This window comes from Calonectris borealis, chromosome 2 (assembly GCF_964195595.1).
Source record: "Calonectris borealis chromosome 2, bCalBor7.hap1.2, whole genome shotgun sequence".
NCBI classification, from domain to species: Eukaryota; Metazoa; Chordata; class Aves; order Procellariiformes; family Procellariidae; genus Calonectris; species Calonectris borealis.
In genome coordinates this window covers 105,574,626-105,596,646 of record NC_134313.1, presented here as the reverse complement: position 1 = coordinate 105,596,646, position 22,021 = coordinate 105,574,626, and the positions used below count along the sequence as shown (strand labels likewise).

General features: G+C 39.5%; 1 protein-coding gene across 7 annotated transcripts in view; it reads right to left on the bottom strand.

The window, feature by feature from the left end:
- The window catches only part of CTDP1 (CTD phosphatase subunit 1), a 117,736-nt gene that overhangs the window by 8,797 nt on the left and 86,918 nt on the right, over positions 1-22,021 (bottom strand). Inside the window, exon 13 of one of the 7 annotated variants that reach the window (XM_075142852.1) lies at positions 5,249-5,276. The exons of 4 other annotated variants lie outside the window; for them this stretch is intronic. In XM_075142852.1, the coding sequence (XP_074998953.1) occupies positions 5,264-5,276 (13 nt within the window). In that variant the 3' untranslated portion in view covers positions 5,249-5,263. Of the gene's footprint in view, positions 1-5,248; positions 5,277-8,734; positions 9,415-12,733; positions 12,948-22,021 lie in introns of those variants that run through there. 2 more of the 7 variants (XM_075142853.1, XM_075142851.1) reach the window with 2 other exon arrangements.

The window sequence follows — 22,021 nt, the reverse complement described above, 5'->3', positions numbered from 1 at the left end:
CCTTCATCCTCCTCACATTCCCAGACAATTTAACTGGATAATCCCTCAGGGATTATCTGCTACCTGCCTAACAGTGTGGTAAACCAGTTAAATCCTCTAGCATAGCAAGTTGTCCACTGTCTTTCTAGTTAGCTTTCAATGAGTATTACCTTATGTGCAGGTGTTGGGACATTAGAGCTGTTGTGAGGGTGCAGGTGATACTGTGGTACCGCTACCGTGGTACGAGAGGAACGTGGGAGTGAGATCCCCTGTCTGGCAATCAGCTGCAAAATTTGCTCCTCTGTATCATACAATGTTTTCCTGGAATATTACGTTCCTCTACTACTTCTGTTTCTTTATCAGAAACTTCAGCACTCCCAATGGCAGGACACGCTATCTTGGCACTCCCCCCTCCTTCCCCAAATTCCAAGCCCTGCCAGCTTAGATTTTTCTGTATTTATTGGTTGAAATTTTATACAATAAATCTTTTTTCCATTCAGTAAAACAGGTTTGGGAAGACTTTGTTTTGGAGATACAACAGCAGTGAAATGCAAAGCTACAAAGAACCTAGAAAATAATTTATCAGCATTAAAAAGTTGTATTTTAAGTCAACATTTTGCTTCAGACATTCCAGTATGCTTCAAGGCCAGGGAACTACAGGCCTGTCAGCCTGACCTCGGTGCCGGGGAAGATTATGGAGCGGTTCGTCTTGAGGGCGCTCACAAGGCATGTGTGGGACAACCAGGGGATCAGGCCCAGCCAGCACGGGTTCAATGGAAGGCAGGTCCTGCTTGACCAACCTGATCTCCTTCTATGACCAGGTGACCCGTCTAGCGGATGAGGGAAAGGCTGTGGTTGTGGTCTACCTGGACTTTGTAAAGCCTTTGACACTGTCTCCCACGGCGTTCTCCTAGAGAAGCTGGCGGCTCAGGGCTTAGACAGGTGCACTCTTCGCTGGGTAAAAAACTGGCTGGACGGCCGAGCCCAGAGAGTTGTGGTGAACGGAGTTAAATCCAGTTGGTGGCCGGTCACGAGCGGTGTTCCCCAGGGCTCAGTTTTGGGGCCGGTCCTGTTCAATATCTTTATCAATGACCTGGATGAGGGGATCGAGTGCTCCCTCAGTGAGTTTGTAGACAACACCAAGTTGGGCGGGAGCGTTGATCTGCTCGAGGGTAGGAAGGCTCTGCAGAGGGACCTGGACAGGCTGGATCGATGGGCTGAGGCCAACTGTATGAGGTTCGACAAGGCCAAGTGCTGGGTCCTGCACATCAGCTATTCATCTTTTACTGTGCAATACTAACAAACTCCCTAAAAAGTGGGTCTACGTTCATTAAATTTGGATCTCTGCAATACTGGGTTACTGAGCATCACAAATTCAATCTGGATCAAACTGGCATATGCCAGCCTATCTGCCAAATCAAATCACACCACAGAGAATTCACTGTGCCTGTTGTTTTCACACTAGCTAAGATATGACGAACAACCCAGTGCAGCAGATCACAGCTCTGCTGACTACCAGTACTTGATTCCATCTACAGTCTGCTCTACAATTTTTTCTGTCAATATTTCTGGAACAAATTTGAACTAGCAAAGGCAGTTTATACTTGATCTGTACTTTCTGTTGTGCAGTTGCAAATTTTTTTGATAGTGCTGTCCAAAAACCAGATTCACTGCATTGTTCAGCGGCAGCCTTTCCTGTACCTCTAATGAAGAAGACATCTGAAGGAGAAGATGCTTCATATGTATTATCAACCCAGAGTAACAGGTTGCCACCGAGCCTGGTCTTTTTGAGTGGTACCAGCCATAGGCTCATATAAAGTACGATTAGCAAGTCACATATTTTTAGCACATGCTTCAAGCAGGCATTTTAATTGTTGATATACACTGCTGTTTAGCAGTCATTACAGACTTGCAGGGGTCAAGATTAATGCACATTAGTTATTATGTGAAATTTAAAGTACTTTTAGAATTCATTAGGGAAACTAGAGAGTTGTAATATATCAGTTATTTTTCCTGATCGGAACAATGTTGCCTTACAGCATTCCTGCTAATGTCCTAGGTCTCAATACTGGCATAGAATGAAGGATTAAAAACTTTCGCTAAGTTGTTAATGTTGGTTTCCTTATTCTCAAGAGATATTTAGATATCCGTACATCTTACTGAGGAAAAACCTAAATTGTTTAATAGCTTATAAATTGCACTGAAACATTCAGCTGCCTAAAGGAAAAAATGCTGCCTAAATTACCGTAGGTCCAACGGTAGGCTATTCTTCAGAGTCTTCATGCCAGCTTTCTCACTGATAGGTAAACTGAAGCAGTATACTACTAGTTTTCCTCACGCTGAACTTACACTTTACTCCTCTCCATTCCTTCAAAGCCACAGATGCAAAACAACATTAATATCTATGGACTGCTGAAATGGGATAGTGGTGGTAATAACAAGTGCTTAAATATTCATCCAGTGCTGGGGGAACTGGATCTCTCATATGAGTGGGAGCAGGATACTGGAGCTTGGTATTGTTAATTGCTCCTGTGGAGAAACAGAAATAACTCCAAAACCATCTGATGCTTAGAGTTTCTTATCTGAATTCAGATCCCACCAGAGGAAGGAACTGCCCCCTGTTTGTGACACAAGTGCTCTGAAGTCAAGGACAGGGTGAAATGTTTTTCCTACTCCTCCCCTTGTGAGTGAACCCTAAGAGGTCAGGTTTTTCAAATCCACTCAGGTTTCTAGTTCTCCCCCTCTCGCTCTGGCCATCATGGGAGCCAAGCTGGAGCTGCTGATTCTACAAGATGGCAGAACAGGTAACAGACCCTTAAGCAGATCAAGTCAAGGACTCCCAACTCATTTTCCATTATGCTAGTTTCTTGCAGCCTTCATTTTTTCAAACTTAAATTGTACTCTTAGCATTTTTTGGATCTAGGTAATACCTAAATAAAAGGTCTTGCACAATAGCACCTCTCCCAGCTGGGCTACAGAGCCAGCATCAGAAAACTGCCCTTTGTGCGTTGTTCTGAAAACTCTCCGCTCCTATCTGTGAGATTGTTTTGAACAGTCCTGCAGCCAACAATCTCAAGGGTTAGCATTACATATCAAGAGGTCTCCCTATCTGGGAGCTCCTCAGATGGGGTCAATAGCCAGCTCCCATGTCCCCGGGTTGGGGTTAGGCTGGGATCTCGTCAGCACAGGCTCTCCTCCTTTCACCTCATGCACCTCTGCTGTAGGCTCCTAGGACTTGCCATGGGCTCTTCTGACTCCCAACATATGCATAATCTTTCCTCCAACTCTGACCTCAGCAATGCTGATTTTACAGTTCACTTAACGGTGATATGCTAATTAAAGCAAACAAAACACTCGTTCTTGATTCTGAGACAAACTCATCTTTACTGCAGAAGCACAAGAAAAACAGAGCTAGATAAAAAGACAAACACATTCACCTAATTTCTTCCTCTCGCTAGTCTAGATCACTCTTTAGGCTTAAGGTTGGGGTCCTCGAAGGGTGCCAGGATCCTCCCTGCTGCACAGGGACTCTTCTCCAAACTGAAGTGTTGTTTTCCAATGGTTTGCACTTTCTTCTTCAGCTGGTCTCACAGTTAAACAAGAATCCTCTGCTAGAAAGCACGTCTCTTTTCTCTGTTCTTTCTCTCTGATTATGTGAATGCCTCTCGTCACTTTTCAGCCCTCAGTCTTTCTAAAATGACAGTAACAAATACTTGATTTCTATAGTCTGTTTCTACAGCTGTTGTAGACTGGTGCTTCTTGCAGATCTATCACAGAAAATCATTTTCCCTCAGGCTCTAGTCACTCCATTGTCCTGGGATGGAAGCTATTAGTTAATGGCTCTGCAGTGATAAAAGGCAATGACTGTAGAAAGACTTCTACTTCAAATACGTTGACGCATTAGTGAGAAATCAATTTCATTACTTCACCCAGAACTCCAAGTTATACACAGATTCACTAAATCATTACAGACGGGAAGAGTTAGAAAAGAGAAATATAAGAATAATAGCAATTCCTGTATATACTTTAGCATTTATTAGCACATTTAAGGAGACAAGGAGAACAAGGTAAATACTCTTATGCCTGACGAACTACGTTACAGTTCCAAACTTTTGCTCCCGTATAAACCAGAAAAAAGTAGCATCTTAGATTCTCAGTTAATTTTGCAGATATCAGCACACTTCTTATGGAAAGTGCAAGTGAAGCCTATTTAGTGTTAAAGTAAATGGAGAAAATAAAGATATATTTTAACAGCACTTTCCTAATTCTAGTAACATACAGACTTTTAATTGCCTATCTATCCTTCTGCTGAAGTATTAGAACTGTTAGAACTTAAGCATCATGTAGACTTACACAGTTAAGCCACATAGTATTCAAGTAGGAAAACCCATTAAGAAAAAATGGTATTGATGATTTAGTTCGTTTTTAATGAATTCTCTGTATATTAAGACACACTAGCTTTCAAATCTGTTACTGAAAACACTTAGTATAAGAGAAGTTTATGCTATTTTTCACTTTTCCAAAGACACTTCTCTTCTTTCGGTAATCATTGCGTAATCACTGGTGTCCATTAATAGGTATAACCTCAATATCATGTGCAATTCAAGTTATATCAACTGCACACACAGACACACCTGGACTGGGTAATATTATATTATTGCATCTAAACAGCTTCTAGGTATTTTCACAACAGACAGTAAAAGAAGCTGAAGGCAGATAGTCACTCTAACCAGACTGTATTTCAAAGCATTTTCAAACTTCCCATCTGACATGGTCTAACAAACACAGGTATTATAAACCACCACTTTGTGAGAAAAGCAGTCTTGTGCAGCTTACATGCCTTTTAGCAATTTGCAATGATTTGAATCCTCCATACTGTGGAGGGAAATCCGAAGGTACCACAGAATCATGTTAAAATATCTCACACAAGTTCAAAGTACCACTGTTCAGCTATTTAGTAAACAATGAAAAAATATTTATAGAATTCTAATACCTTACATTATTCTTAATGTAAAATTTGGAGATTACCTCACTTATTATACCACCAAATGCTAAAGCAACATCATATCCATATGGAGAGAGACTTTGGAAAAAATCTGTTTGTTGTTTATATCTGATAGGCTTGATTTGGAAAAAAACTCCTGTTTTCTGGATACGAATGTTACTGAGAAACAATTTATTCAAGTTGTTTAGGAACACTGTACAAGAAAAGTAGTTCAGATATTCTCTCCAGAAAGAACCATCCCAGGAGAAACCAGCAAAAAACAGTCAGTCCGCTTGAACTTCAGCTATGGCACCTGCCACGTAAGATTTATGAAAAGAATCATGTATTAGTGATAATACTGAAGTTTATAAGGACAAGATCACCATCACTGACCATATAACAATAGTCAGCAGCATACTCGCATGCACTCCATTCTGTTGCTGCAGTTCTGAGCAGGCTACAAGCAGCCCTTGGAGCGCAGGTAAGCACTGACCCTGCACGCTAGAGAGCCAGCTTTCTTAGGATAGGTGCCATGGATATAATATGTGTAACTACAACACTTGTCATTTTAGGACTGTGGGAATGGCCCAGCTACACCTTCAAGAGCTGCCTTGAGGTTAACCCTGGTTCTAGGGCAGTCCACAGTATAATGAAGCTAGTTGCCTTTTGCATTAATTCTGCGCCAAGGTTTGCTTGGTTGGGCCAGAGAACTTTTAGATTGCACAGTTCGTTTTCTAAAAGCCTCGAGGAGGATAAGCATCTCCATTTTAGAGGAGACAACAAAGCTGCAATGGAAACTTAGCAGCTTGACTTTCAGAAAACATGCACAAGCTGTGTACTTGTTCCTTGTAGGAACAGAGAAATACAAGACCATTTCAGTCTCATGATCTAAATGTGAACCAGCACTTCGGTTAATTTTAGCTCTAGTTAATAGTCTAAATGTGTGAAAGTTTACACTCGCACTGTTCTCTCCTGTGACTTTTTTTTTTCTTATCCAGTTAATGATCTGAGGCTCTCCAAAATGCATGTTCCTCTTTAATTAACAGATATTGTATTAGGCCTTTGCAATAACTCATCAGTTAGCAGCTCAAAGTATTTCAGAATCTGTAAGTAGCAGCTATGAAGTGAACGATGTCCTGTGATTTCTCCTGAAGCAGACTTTGCATCTAACTCTAGTGCTACGTGCATCAATGATGTACATGTGCCTGGATTCTTCGAACAAGGACCTTCCTCTTCAGCAGTTGAATAAGCATACCTTTGTTTTCCTACTGATTTATGCATCTCTGAACATACAACACACCTAGTTAGACCTGTTTTTTTCTCAGTAATTGTTCAGTAATTTTGAGAGTTTTGATTTTGCTGTAAAAGGGGATGGAACCAGTTTGAGTATCTCAACATCCCCCTGCACAGTGAAATCCCATTCTCTTTTCTTTGCACATTAGTGATTTTGACACAGGAAAACTATTTTGTCAAGGAGAAAGAAAAAATTCAGGATACATCTCTGACAAATAGAAAGAAGAAAGAGAACTGTAGAATTTCATGCAAAAATACAGCAAGAAGATATATATATACACACACTGTTTCTCCATTTTGACATGAACAGTAACCCTAGTGCAGTAACTGGAAAACTGGAATTTCAGGGAATTATATGATGTTTGAAAAGCTTTACTGAAGAATTTTCCATGTTTTTCTGATAGAGAACTCCCATTCAAACGCCTCTTTGTTGAACTTGAAGTTTCAAAAACAAAAGTTTGAGGGCCAGGTGTCGAAGACCAGTTCTGGAGTAATCTGTATTCCATGCAACCACTTTCATTATGGAGCAGTAACTTATGCCAGAAGAATAGGACGGAGCTGTTACTTCCCCTAAATTTCTACCTACGACAACCCATTTGTCAGAATCCTTAGTCTCTTGCAAAACCGACTTTGTTACCGCAAACTCTAGATGGCAAAAGCGTATGCTTTTCATCTGTTTATCATACCAAAGTACTTTCAAATCTAGGCTAGTACTTTAAATACTGCACATTTTTCATGCCTTTATTCTGGAATTACTATTATGCATGTAACATAACAGCAAGGATAAAAAGGTTTTTTTTTTGAAACAAAAGGGGACTTGAGAAAAAAATTACTATGTCATTCTAAGGGTTGCATCACTCTCTGAAAACTAGTTTACTCTGTGCTTACATCCTTCCCATCGCAGCATGGACAGTGACATGTTAAAGGGCTAGTCATGCACACACATAATTTCCATTACTCCACTGGTACCATACCTTCTGGGTAATTACAAATCTACACTTAAAGAGTTTCCCGCTTTCCACAGGATTAAGAGTATGCTTTATGTGAAGGAGAAAAGAAATGTACAAAATATGAGTAGCATCTAGCTCTGCATGAGTTGTAGCTTTGCATCTGCAATGTTGTCTTACTATTTTCATTTAAAAGCATTATATTTCTTCCTTGAATGCTGGTTGGAAAAACCTGAGATACTTTAAGGAGAAAAAAATAAAGTCTATTTGAATTGGTGTGTGCTTCCTCATATTTGTTCCTCTCTAGTGACCAGTATTCTTTCTGCTACTTTGCTTTAGAAGATTAGTGAAATCTACACATTTTTCCCATTTGTCCAATACATGCTAAGTACCTTCATTTGAAACATGATGGAATACTTCAGTAGGCACAAATGTGCCACAGGAAAAGGTAATCTCCCTTAAGTATTCCGTAAGGAATCCATGAAGAATTTCTTATCGTTTTTCTTCCCTCACAGAATCCTACCATAAATTTATAATACAAGTTATAAAGAAACCTAAGGTTAATGGCTGTCAACATTGTTGTTTAATCTCTTAATTTACCACATCAATAAGAAAGATATGTCACTATCAAGAATCATACTAGAAGAAAACTAAAGTAATGCATGCTCCCCAAATGAAGCTGCAAGCACAAAGCTTGCTTAATCATGCAACATACCTTTCTTAAAGGTTTTTCATACTATTCATCAATTTCTTCTTAAGCACAAGAATATATAAGATTATATTCCAGACAAGCATATGAAATATATTTTAATAAGAATACACAGTCAGTTTCCTACAAAATTCACTGATGAGTCTTCAGGGCAAAACTGCCCAGGTCAAGAGCAGCATAGATCCTTCTGTTAGATCCAGGTTTATCCCTCAGAACTGATGCCTGGGTTTTGGGGAGATTTCCCCAGTTCCTTCCTCTCTTTTTTTTTTTCTTTTTTTTTTTTTTTTTTAAAATGACTGGTTAAGATCAGAAGAAACTATGACTGTATATATTAAAAACTGATCTCTCTGTGTCAATATCTGTCATTTTCACTACTCCCTTCAAAAAGCTTTATTTTCACCGCATATACAAGACAGCAATCACCTAAAATTTCTTCTTATAGAGATTGTTCTTTAAATTTTTTTGTGCATGGAACACAGCTTTATGTCCATGATGCCCAGGAAATCATGGGTTTCAGTCTTCCCCTTCCCATATCTTATGATCCCCAGGTGGGAAGGACAATATACACATATGCAGTAAGGACTATGATTTTTAAAAGGAAGCCATTTTGAGGGCATAATAGAGTTGACAGTCTCCTTTTAAAATCAAACTATGGTTTTATCAATTGTCCTTTCAAAAATCTTAAAATTATCTCTCTCTTGTAATGGAAACAGTTGACAGCACTGAAGCCTAAGAAAATAAGGAAGATGACAGATGATATTCAAGGGAGAAAACAAACAATCAGGAATGCAGGGAGTATAAAAGGCTCAGCCAGCCCGTGGGAATTTTTCATTCACAGTTTTATTTTTAGAAAGATGCTACGGCATTTTCATCCAGAAGAGTGGCTTCAGATAATAGGAAGTCTGATCAATTACAGGGCTTTAAAATACTACCAGCGAGACTAACTGACAGAGAATATCTAAGATGAGCACTACTGTACTTGAACTCTTCAGACATTAAGAGCATAATTCAGAAACTTCTCTTCTTCCAGCATGGGAGACACTGAAAGTCGTATCTGATAGAAAATGCAATCCCTGAAAGGGTTGTACCGCTCACAGAAAGGGTGCACCACAGCAGGAAGAAACTCCAGCGATGATTCTGCCATGCAAGGTATGTGGTGCTTTATACCCAAAGCACACGATTTTGATCTACAAGAGCGTATTTTCCTCTCCGTTGTCTTCAGGATTTGATTTTGCTCTCTTCTCTCCCCTCTGCCCCCTCCAGAACTATCCGGTTCCTTACATCAAGCTACCATCCCGACACTTCACATCTTTTCTACTAGTTTCCCTAAAACGTGTATCTTCCTTTCTTCTTCTTGTACCTTCTTTTCTTCTCTAATTCAAATTCTTCCTCATCCTCACAAATCCTCCTTGTTGGCAAGACATCCAGCCACGTAAAAATTTTAAAGTGATGAAATGGAGAAGAGAGCCCAAGCTCAGAAAAACACATTTATTTTTCAGTTGCTGGAAAGAAAAAGACATTCCTTGATAAGCAATATGCGTGTCAAAGGCATTACACCCTAATATTCACCTTATAAATCATACTTGTGCCCTCAGCTTCTGGAAGTAAAGCATCAGCTTAAAGTTCATATATCTTCCTTTATGAACAGTGAAGAAGGTTAAATCCATATGAGGAGCTGGAAGGAGAACTTAATGAACAGAGGAGATGGTAAGGGTTTGAGGGGTTGTTTTTAGTATTAAAAATTTAGCAATGCTAAAACTCTGCAGAAGCTGACATCAAATATCAAAGAAATTTTAATTGGTAGAGTGAAAGAAAACTTTCAAGGCTTGCAAGCATTTGCATCACTGTTATCAACCTCTTTTGGAAGATGAACCTTTCTACTGAGGAGAACATGAGATTTCCCCTCCTTTCTTCCATACTTTGATGCAATATGTCAATAGCATCTAGAGAAAGCTATTTTTATTGGGAACAGCTTTTAATAACTGGCTGCTATTAATCAAATATTTTAAAAGAAAACTGTCCTTCCACAGAACATATTTGACTGCAATGCTCCTTAGTTTTACAGCTGTACAAAACAGGAGCAGCCAGACTGTGTCCTGAGTTATCCTTGACAATAGAAAACTCAGGTAATACAAGGTGCAGTTGGAGCACTGCAAGACCCCAGATTTCTGTACTACAACTCCAGAGAATGTTCTCAGACAGGTGAAAAATCAATGGAACAAAGAAAAAAAAAACCCAAATCAAATGCTTCACAGAGATAGCACACTGGAAACATCCCCCTGGAAACATCCAACTTGCACTGCACGGAGTCACCTCAGTTCTGGGAGGTTTATAAACTATCCAAAAGTGTCTGCCCTGCTGGAAATTGTGCAGCTTGGAGGTGTTGGACCTGAATTTGTACTGTACCAGCTCAGCTTCAGCCTTTCAATGTCCATGATTACGTACCTAGCTTTTAGTTACGTTGCTCAAATATTGTTTACCCCATGTTCCCTACTCCTTCATTGCACAGTAGCCATACTGGGCCACCCAGCCTTCCTTCTAATGCCTACAACAGTACTGTGCAGCACTGAACCCAAGCAACAGAGGAGCCAATGAGGAGAGGTGCTCCGTGGGATCTTATATTCACAAACGAGGAGGGGCTTGTTGAGGGTGTGAAGGGCGAAGGCAGCCTTGGCTGCAGTGACCATGAGATGCTGATGTCATCAAAGACGACAAGAAGGTCTTGTACCGTAAGCGTCAAATGGAAGACTAGGGAAAACATGGGCCTGCTGCTGAATGGGGCAGGGGACCCAGTGACACATGGAAAAGGCTGAGGTACTGGATGCCACTTTTGCCTCAGTCTTTACTAGCTTTACTAGCAAGACCGGCCTTCAGGAGTTCCAGGTCCCAGAGGGCAGGGGGAAGGGCTGTAGTAATGAAGACGAACCTTTGGTGGAAGAGGATCAGGTCAGGGAAGCAAACTGGACATACATAAGTCCATGGGCCCTGATGGGATGCACCCACAAGTGCTGAGGGAGCTGGCAGATGCCACTGTGAGGCCACTCTCAATCTTTAAGTGATCATGATTGAGATATGTGCCTGATGACTGGAGGAATGCAAACGTCACTCCTGTTTTTAAAAAGGGCAGGAAGGAAGATGCAGGGAACTGTGGGCTGGTCAGCCTCACCTCAGTCCCTGGGAAGGTGATGGAGCAGCAAATCCTGGAAACCATTTCCAGGCATATGAAGGACAAGGTGATCAGGAGTGGTGAGCACGGCTTCACCAAGGGGAAATTGTGCTTGACCAACCTGATAAGATCCTCATAGAGAAGCTGTTGAGGTATGGGCTGGATTAACAGACAGTGAGGTGGATTGAAAACTGGCTGAAAGGCTGGGCCTTAAGGGTGGTGATCAGTGGTGCAAAGTCTAGTTAGAGGCCAGTAACTAGCTGTGTACCCCAGGGGTCCATACTGGGTCCAGTCCCGTTTAACATCTTTGTTAGTGATCTGGATGATGGGGCAGAGTGTACCCTCAGCAAGGCTGCAGATGATACAAAACTGGAAGGAGTGGCTGATAGGCCAGAGGGGTGTGCTGCCATCCAGAGGGACCTCAACAGGTTGGAGAAAATGGGCTGACAGGAATCTCATGAAGTTGAGCAAAGGGAAGTGCAAAGTCCTGCACCTAGGGGGCAATGATCCCATGACATGTACAAGGTCGGTGCTGACCAGCTAAAAAGTGGAAAAGGACCTGGGGCTCCTGGTAGACACAAAGTTGAACCCCTGGTTCATGAACCAGCAATGTGCCCTTGTGTCAAAGAGGGCTAGTGGCATCCTGGGCTGCAGTAGGAGTATTGCCAGCAGGTCGGAGGAGGTGCTCCTTCCCCTCTACACATTGGTGAGGCCACACCTGGAGCACTGTGTCCAGTGCTGGGCTCCCCAGTATAAGAGAGACATGGACGTACTGGAGAGAGTCCAACGAAGGGCCACAAAGATGATTTGAAGACTGGAGCATCTTTCCTATGAAGAAAGGCTGAGAGAGCTGGGACTATTTAGACTGGAGAAGAGAAGGCTTGGGGCAGGGAGTGGGGTGGGGATCTCATCAACTTCTACAAATTCCTGAAGGGATAGTGTAAAGAAGAAGGAGCCAGACTCTTTTCAGTGGTGCCCAGTGACTGGACAAGAGGCAACAGGCACAAACTGAAACACAGGAGGTGCCATCTGAACATCAGGAAACACTTTCTCACTGTGATGGTGACTAAGCACCGGCACAGGTTGCCCAAAAAGGTTGTTGAGGCTTCATCCTTGGAGATACTAACAACTCCTGTCTTACACATAAGTATTTCATGCTTCTCAGTCATGGAACACCAGAAACTTTATGATCATATGAAGAGCCTGGTGCTGAACAAATGCTAGATTAGACCTGCAGAGATATGAAATCATTCATCTCCTCTGTTATGGGAGATGTTCCCAGTGCTGGTCACCTTGGCACTCAGATGAGGGCCAGAAGACTTTGAGAAGACAGTATTCACCTCTGGCGGTTCCTTGCCCTTGCCTGTTCTCCCTGTCCTCCACCCAAACACATTCCAAATCTTTTGGAAAAAACAGCAGCATGCTGGTCCTACCTCCACAATAGCACTAAGAGCACAGAGATGGGCAGACAGCTAGATGACTTGCTATAATGATATCTACTTTTCCCATCATTTTCATCCTCCATTGCCTCAAATACCACTCAAAACCATCCATTACATACTTCCCAGATGTGGATATGCCGATCATAATCAATCATTGCATAGTATCTAGTGTGTTATAGACTGATGCATCAGAGAAAAAAGGATGACAGCTAAACAAACCTGGGCTATACATTATAAAGACAAGATATTAACAGATCTATCTTCGCAAACCAACTGAAAATTTGAATACCTTTTCCCCCTGACAACTCATGATACCAGAAGACCACGGAAAAGACAGAAAACAGGAATGGCTTCCTGTGGCTGGAGAAGTTCCCAGAGTCTTATCTGTCCTCATTCTGAATTTGGGAGGGGAGTTCCTGGCAAAGTCCTGGAAAGGAGAAAGTTTTCTCAGGGCTACTCAAGGTTTCCGGAACAAAATCCTATAGAATCCAAGGAGCACAAACTTCTACCAGCTTGACTTCCGAGTGAAACACTCCCTTTGTTCATCTGGACTTCTCTGGCAAATATCTAGTTTTGTGCCTACATTTCTATATGTGGTTAAAACAATTTCAAGCAAGAACACACAACACTATACCACTGAAAACACTGAGATTATGGTAATTCATGACTAAGACTCTACAGAGAACCGAGTGAATAAATGAATCAGTACACATCCAGCTTTCCGATTTTCTCAATGCAACAGCAGCTCACATATCTAGAGCTGAAGATAGTACAAACTGCCTGTTAGGTTCTTCCCTGAGTGTTTGCTCACACAGCATTCCTGCTGTCTATGAAATCATAAGCCACAGTGAGAAAGTTGCCAACAGAGAGGTGTACAGTCAGAAAAAAAGGCCCTCACTGCCTTTTTTTGTCTTCAGCAAGAAGTACTGTCCCTGTGAAAACCAAATCTAACATTTTTCAGAAAGACCTAAATTCTAGATCCAAGCAGATCCAGGGCTAGAAATAAAATGCAGCTTTGCCACTGTCAGATAGATTTAAAAGATGACATTATAATCAAGCCTAATATGTATGAAATAATGAAGTCAGCATTTGACTTGCCTTCATAAAACAATATTCCAGTATAAGAAAATGCTTGTACACATTACAGATAATTAAGCTTTGCCCAAAAGTAAACTTCAAAATAAAAGCATAACTACAGAAATGTGCCATGTTATAGCACTCTCTTTTCTCATCTCAAGACACAGCTCAGCTGGTTACTGATTCAGAAGATGTCTGGTAACAGGAAGAGTGCAAGACACTTACTTTGAATGAAGGAGCAAAGTACTGATTCTCAATTTCTTTGCCACCTCAGACTTAGGTCCGGTTTCGTGCCTTACCCAAATTCTAGAATCTTCTACAAGTTCAAAGTACAAAAATCACTTACATGGCTACTTTTTATGACAGATATTCCTCTTCTGGAAGAATGTTGTCATCTGCTTAGACGCCCATCTATGTACAGACAACATGAATTTGATTTCTAATTTCTGTTGGGTACATCAAAATGGTGGGCCGCTTGCTTTACTAGGTAAGCATCCTAAACAGGAACTTAGTTCATGGAGAACTGACTTTTAATTATTGTAGCTTTTCACCTTTAAGTCTTCCTGCAGGCTGCAAATACAATTCATACAAATAGCCATGAGAAGACTTTCTAATATAAATTATAATTTTTCACTGTAATTGGATGACAGTAGATTTTTACAGACAACATAATATAAGAGTAAAGCCAACTGTAAAATTGCAGAGAAAACTTCTCTGAAAAAAACCTGAGGTGAACTGCAACCATTTCTGTCCCCAACCTACTGAATATTCAGATTCATTTTCTCAAGTATTTTTCTTACAATTTTCTTGACATCCACATGCACACTGTGTACCAACAAGACTAATCAGCAGCTGGAAACACAACTGTAACTTAATCTGCAACTTAACTGAAGTTGTAGTAGGTATGTTTTTAGTAACAGCTTGAAAATTTAGGCCATTAAATTCATTAACAAGCTTGAAGATATGAATGTCTCATCTACTTAATTGAGTGCTTTTATATAAAACTAAGCCATGCATTCATTTGGTTATATAGCTGATTTTGCCATTCATCAGTGCCACTCTTCTAATTTACGTAATCTACCACTTGAAATTTTAAAATAAAGCAGTCTACTGCAATGTCCCAACGCTTAAGTGATCAAGAAGAAATAATACAAAATTGTGGTCACTGTCTAGATATAAAAGACTAACAAAAGTGATAGAAAAGGAATCCTACCCTGAAACCATGCACAGGTTTAAACAGAACAATATTCCAAGTGACTTATTTACTGTTTCCCCGTTGAGACTGTATGTACTGAGAAAATACATTTGGCATTCATGCACATGGGCCATACGGCTGATTAAAGACAGAAATAGAGTTTTACTTTAGACGAACTATAAGATCATCCTGTGGATTGACAGTGCATTAGTAGCTGGAGCACAGCAGGCAAACTCTTAGATTAAATCTCACCTTAGATTGACCTAAAGGAAAGGGTGAACTCCAAGACCCCTCTGGGAGGCACACCAAAGCATTGCTTCAAAGGCACACTCCTGACCTGGGCTAAAACACTAATGTAGATACAACCTCTACGTACCAGAGCACATGCTCACTACCACGATTTGCTTCTCCGCGAGAGCTGGGTATCTATACAGATACACAGAGACTGCTTCTTCATTTCTCACAACTTCTTTCAAACATTTACCACCACGCGTGCTATAGTTTCTTCTCTGATTTATTTTTGAAGAAATTTAAAAGAAATCATATATCCGCACAACTCCGGTACTCTTGGTTTAATCCACCAAGAATCTCTACTCCTCACCCAATCACATCATCATCATTAATGCTGGTCTGGCTTACACCAACTTTGGAAGTGTGACCACTGGGAAATCATTAGATCTGAGATTAGCCAAGTGTAAAAAGAAAAACGTCCAACAGCTCCACAGAGAAAATAACCTATGTTTTGTAAAGTCCCTTGTAAACAGGAGGGTATTAGAATTTTCTGAACAAAGCAATATTTTTCTATTATACATTATTATAATGCTGGCTGGTTATGTTGTTAGTACATTTAGAGTATGGCTTATTACATTAAAGTAATGAAATGGTGGAAAGGTGATTTGATAGCATATAAAGGAGCCAAATCCTGCAAAGCTCAAGTGATAGCCTATCAAGCAGCAGTGTTACAAATTATTTTTTTCTTTTTGTAGCTGAATGACATACAGAAATAAACCAGAAGATTCTTCAAAACCAACTGAGAAATAAATTATACTCCAATTACTGACAATTTTATTTTATACTTTTGCTAATTTTGTTTCCTGAAAAGCTAGAGTAGTTCAAACTATGCTTTATGATTTCTGAGTTTATAGACTTGTCCACAGGACTTTTTCCATATGAGATCATAAAGCTTAATTCCTTTAAATTAAATAAAAAAACTTCTTTGCCACAGCACCAGAAGAAAACTAAACACAAAAGCTATAAGTGAAGGACACAGAGACCAGCTCTGAAGGTTTAAGATATTAATAGAAAGATAACTTCTCTTTAAAAACCAAGCAAAATGGCATAGCTTATATCTCAAAAATCCCCCTGGGGAACAGTTCCCTCAATCAGATAGCATATAATAGCAAATGAAGAGGAAAAGTATTTTTCACCGAGATGATAATTTTGAGTTTTTTTACTTGTATTAGAGCACTCCATTCAGTCTTCCTAAAAAGAAATGTTCAGTGCCAACCTCCCTTTTTAACACTGTTACAGAATCATAGAATAGAATAGTTTGGGTTGGAAGGGACCTTTAAAGGGTCATCTAGACCAAGGCCCCTGCTGTGGGCAGGGACATCTTCAACTAGATCAGGTTGCTCAAAGCTCCGTCCACCCTGACCTTGAATGTTTCTAGGGATGGGGCATCTACCACCTCTCTGGGCAACCTGTTCCAGTGTTTCACCACCCTCATTGTAAAAAATTTCTTCCTCATATCTAGTCTAAATCTACGCTCTTTTAGTTTAAAACCATTCCCCCTTGTCCTGTCGCAACAGGCCCTGCTAAAAAGTTTGCCACCATCTTTCTTATAAATTCCCTTTAAGTACTCACAGGCTGCAATAAGGTCTCCCCGAAGCCTTCTCTTCTCCAGGCTGAATAACCTGGATAATCAAGATATTAAACAGTACCAGTCCCAATACGAACCTCTGCAGGACACGATTCGTCACTGACCTCCATCTGGACATTGAGCCGTTGACAGCTACCCTCTGGAAGCGACCATCCAACCAATTCCTCACCCCCAGACAGTCCACCCATCAAATCCACACCTCTTCAGTTTAGAGAGAAGGATGTTGTTGGGGATCATGTCAAAGGTCTTTTATGGCAGATCTCCCAAATACCCTTTCATTTGTGGAAATGAATTATTTTAGGGTTCCCCCCTCCCTTTCTTTTTTAAACAGAAATGTAGTATTTTTTAAACAATCAATTTAGTCAGGCATGCTATATTTTTATACTATCAAATAAAATAGCATATTGAAAATAGCATCACACATTTATGATCCTTAGACCACACCTACCTACCAGTAACTTTCAGCATCTTTCCATTCACCTGTGGGTTTATAAGGGTGTAGAAAACGCACCCCTCTGCACCTTCACCTGCTACTGGCACACCAATGCCGCAAAACCCCAATAAAACTAACACATACCCATTTTTCAACCTAACATTTCCATATGGCTTTAAGTTAGTCCCCCAGGCATAACATACCATAGCTACATCTCGTAACTTTGGAAAAGGAGGAAAAAAATCCTCTCTAGTTTTATAGGGCACTCATTATAGCAGACCAGAGACCTAATTTAATTTAATACTGAAAAAATCTTGAAAATAAAATTTTTGGCACAGAAAGACCTACAGAGACCCTTCTGTTAGTAAAAACTTTCTAGGAGGATTATACAGAACAGAGCAGAGCAAATTGGGTATAATCCTTTCACAGCAATGGAATTTTGAATCCTCTGTGAAAAGCAATCTATGAAGCATTACAACTCCTCCTGTGCATCCAACAAAGAAAAGACAAGTGAACAAGTTAGCTAAAATTCAGGCACAGCAAATGAGTAGAATATTGTTGCTATTTGCAAATACCATTATTTCAAGTATTGTGTATAGAAGAGCGACATGATTCAATCTTAAAGTCAAAAAGATTTCACTAAATCTTAAGAAAAGACAACTCAATCAGTAAAGTAGCTTTGAAATAGCATGTAGCATTAACACCTTAAACCTTTAACAAAAACCTGTTTTCAAATTAATTTCTCTATGCATCTATTTTGGCCAAATTCAGAAAACTTCTGAATTTCTCAGTGTATATATTTTTCAAATAGAAAAATAACATGAATGTAAAGCTTCAACATTTTCATGGAGGGGTGTGTGTGTCTATAAACAAGGCGTAGAAATACATATTTAACTCCATAAGTCACCTGACATGTAGACTAAAAGAGAATCCCTCACTGACTTTTAACAAATCTGTGTGTTCCTATTACTCCTTTGAAAGAAAGCAGTATTTCCACTCCGATAAGAAAAAACCTCCAGAACAAAAGCAGACTTTAAACAGAAGTGAACAATGCTCTAAAAATAGCCAAAGGCCAAATACTGTTGGACTAGTGCAATGGCACTGGGACCTAAGGAGTTAGTGGGATCCTTCATATCATTAACCCTCTTTGCTCAGCCGGACAAGGCTTGTTGGAGTGCAAAAAGTTAAGTTCCAGATAAACTCTGTTTGGTAGCTTTTTTAGAAGGTAGAGGTCTTCCCAGTCGAAAAACATTGGAATATTAGGTTGACAATGAAGATAGATTCCTGTAGTCCCTCCTCGCACGAAGCGCTCCTTTCCCCTTGCCTGACTAAGTGACTTGCCCGTAACAATACTTCGCTTGAACACAAGATACCTGTTAATTTTCTGACATGTGGAGACACTGAAGAGCAGCGAGCAGTCAGAGTAGTAACTTGTTTTCCAAGCCAGGAGTAACAAACAAGCCTTGCAGGTTGCTGCAGATGCAAAAAGTAGTTTTGCTCTAACGAAATGATCTCGCATGGTGGTGGTGGTGGGGAAACCCCTTTGCCCTGCCTTTCTCCTCTGAGAAAACGTGCAGGCAAGCACTGCCTGCAGCTGACAGCTTCCTTGGGGCAGAAGTCATGCTGGATCTTCCATTTTGCTTTAATAATCAGAAAGGAAAAAGCAAGCGGTTTCTGTAGTAAGACAGCTTAAAAACTATATTCTGTAATAGCTTTAAATTCATTACGGAATAGCTCAGCATTTTACAAGGAAAACCAATGATGCTTAACCTCATTAATGAGGAGACAAAACTCCCCGACTTTCTGGTTGCACTGGTACAGTACTTGCACTATCAGACACAGTCTGAAAGACTAGCAGTTACCTAACAGACAAATGACAACTAAAACCAAGGAAGAGCTTTAAACAATATAAATACAGAGAAAATCCTTCCTGATTTGTTAAGAAGCCTACAGGTTTGCTTCTACAATGATTTCAGTATGCTGAGCAATATATGGCAAAATTTAAACATGAAATTCTTTCAGGCAGTTTTTAAGATGATTGCTTTTCTCTGTTTTATACAGGTATACTGTAACCCTCCATATCATCAAAATGAAATCTTAGAGGCAATATTTTGGTGAAAACATGCATGCAAACTTACAGACTTATATGACATTCAAATAGGTATTTTCTCTATTGTAGAAGTCTTCAAATAGCCCTTCAAAAGAAAGACTGGCTTAGCAAACTGCAATGTTACTTACACTTGCAAAGGAAGCACAACCCGTTATATATATTATTTGTGAGGCCATAGCATAAGAATGATTTTTAGAAGTATATTTACAGTCAAATGATATGATTGGCATCTTTAAAAAGAGAAAAAAGAAATCATTTAAAGATAGTAAGTGGTGTGATAAACAGAAGCATGCTGGCAAGTAGATGCAATTTTAAGAGTAAGATTTCCAGCTCTCTTGATTCCTCCTTCTGCATTTTTTTAATTCTCCACTGATAATTATAAAATGCTTCCAAAATGGTGTTATAACAGTTGAGTTTGTCAGTGACTTCTCTAGACATTTGCAATTACATTTTAATACTGTTGAATTTTTCTGCTTAAAAATCCACTTAATTTTCAAATTTCAGTTAAAGCTGCAGAGATCAACGAGTAAAGACACACTTAGAATAACTCACCAGTATATACTGAAGCTTTATCATAAAGATTGCTATAAGAAAGGAATCACTTAAGAGCTTGGACAGTCTTTCACTTCAATCAAATCTACTTTTCATAAAACAGAGCTACTCAAAGGAAACAAAGCACGGGCTATAAGTACATTTTTTAAGCTTTATCCTTTGCACGGTTTGCTCTTAAAAATAAATTTTTGTGCCTTAAAACAGAGACAAGAAGTACCAAAGGGTAAGATTTACTTACTTAGTACACTACTTTACGTACACACTTTACACTACTACTACACTACACCACTTACTAGGTGTAGACATTAAAAAAAAAAAAAAAAAAATCAGTGAAATAAACTATGTCCCCAAACTAAGTTATTTTTCTCCGAGGAGAGGCGGGGATAGAATGACTGGTTCACATATACATAAATTGGGACAGGTCAATTTTACCAGGAATGTGAGAGACACACAAAGATAAAAAGCTGAGAATCAACCTGAACTGTATATTTGAAACAAAAGTATCAACTATCAAAAGAAATAATGTTCTTAGTACTTAAAGAATGAAGTGAAATGTTGATGGGATGCACTCCAGTTACCTAAAGCAACCCTAATGAACCTTTGAAGGTGGTCACTAATCAGAACCTTATCTAATCAGACAAAAATTACAGCTGAAGGACTCTTGATTTTTAGGATATGTCTTTACCTTTGGAATCCCAAGTATTCTGGAGTACAGTACTTTTAGTTTCTCCAGCAGGAAATGCTTGGTATAAAATACTTTACTAATCGCATAAAATGTGAATAAGGATGGGCTAACACATGCCTAACAAACCATTGGGAGAAACACACATATTTGGAACTTTGCCACATTTGGACAATTTTCAAGAGGGACTGAAAAAGGCACATCCTTGATACACATGCACCCTGTCACCTGAGATCCAGTACTCCAAGCGTTACCAAGCCACAGTTTTTTCAATACTGTAAAACTAGTGTGTTCTGGGGTGTGGTGTGTGGTTTTTTTGTTTGGTGTTTTTTTTTTTTTCCCAAAAACTTTCTCCCCCCAGCTTAAATGGCTGAATCTTTTTCACTTAATTTTTCCAAAAGCAATGAAGTATGAAGCACAGAGCAAGTCTGAGAGTATTTTAGCTGTAGCAGTTTATGTCTGGCAAAGTTAAAGCCAGTAAAATGGAGTTATGCAAGAACAAAGTGTCAGGCAACTTAATGCTACTGATCCCACCTACTAAAATGTTTACCTGAAGACCATTTCTGCAAAGACAAATGCCTTCCATCACAACAATTTATCACCTGCCAAAGCCTCCATTCTGCCCAGTTTGCTTTTTAGCCCTTTTAAGCTAAGTATGTCCTGGAATGTAACAGGCTTGTAGGCACTACAGCAGTGTGATTTCTAGCTGGTACAACAGCAGAAAGTTCAAGTTGGATAAGTATTTTAGATATTTGCCCCACATGAAGAAAATCTTTACCAGGCTGCAGTTTAATAATTATGCAGTAACTCTTTGCTGCCTACCCCCTCACGGCACTAAAATACAATTTTGCAAGACAACTGTGTGCACATCAGCAGTTAGTTTTACATCCATAAGTATTTCATTACAATCCTAAATAAAGGTAACTAGGAATATTCTGAGAATATATTCTGATTCAAACATATTAGTCGGAAACAGTGTGAATAAGTGGGTTGAAGAGGGGGATAGATACAGTATAGATACTTCAATATAATGTTTTCTTTATGAGAAAATGTATATAAAATCAAAAAAATTTCTGTCTTAAGAAAAAACCATAGTATTAACAATCAAACACTCACTTCCTGTGTGTTTTTTATTTTATTGTTTGATTTAAGGATCTATCCTTAAAGCCTTCTGCCTTTTTGTTTGTTTGTTTGTTTCAATTTATTCAACTCTCTGGAACCAGGATCTACAATTTTCTAGCTATCAATCAGTGAAAATGAGTTGTTGCTTCAACACAATACAGCGGGCAGAGCATTTGGGACTAGAAACATTAGAAAAAAAACAACCAAAAAAAACCAGGGAAAAAAAGAAAACTTTGAAGAAACCTCAGCTTTGGAGGAAACAAATTTATTTAAAATGGCTTCAAAAAGCTGTTATTGCCCCAGGATCGATTTTGTCATGCAAAAATTTTGGATAACACGAGAGTTTTCAAGTAAAACATTCCTGAATGGAAACATATCTTTGATGTTTACAGTGGACACTCAATTCAATAAATATAGTTAAGTACAGAAGCAAATTTATGTTTTGCATGCC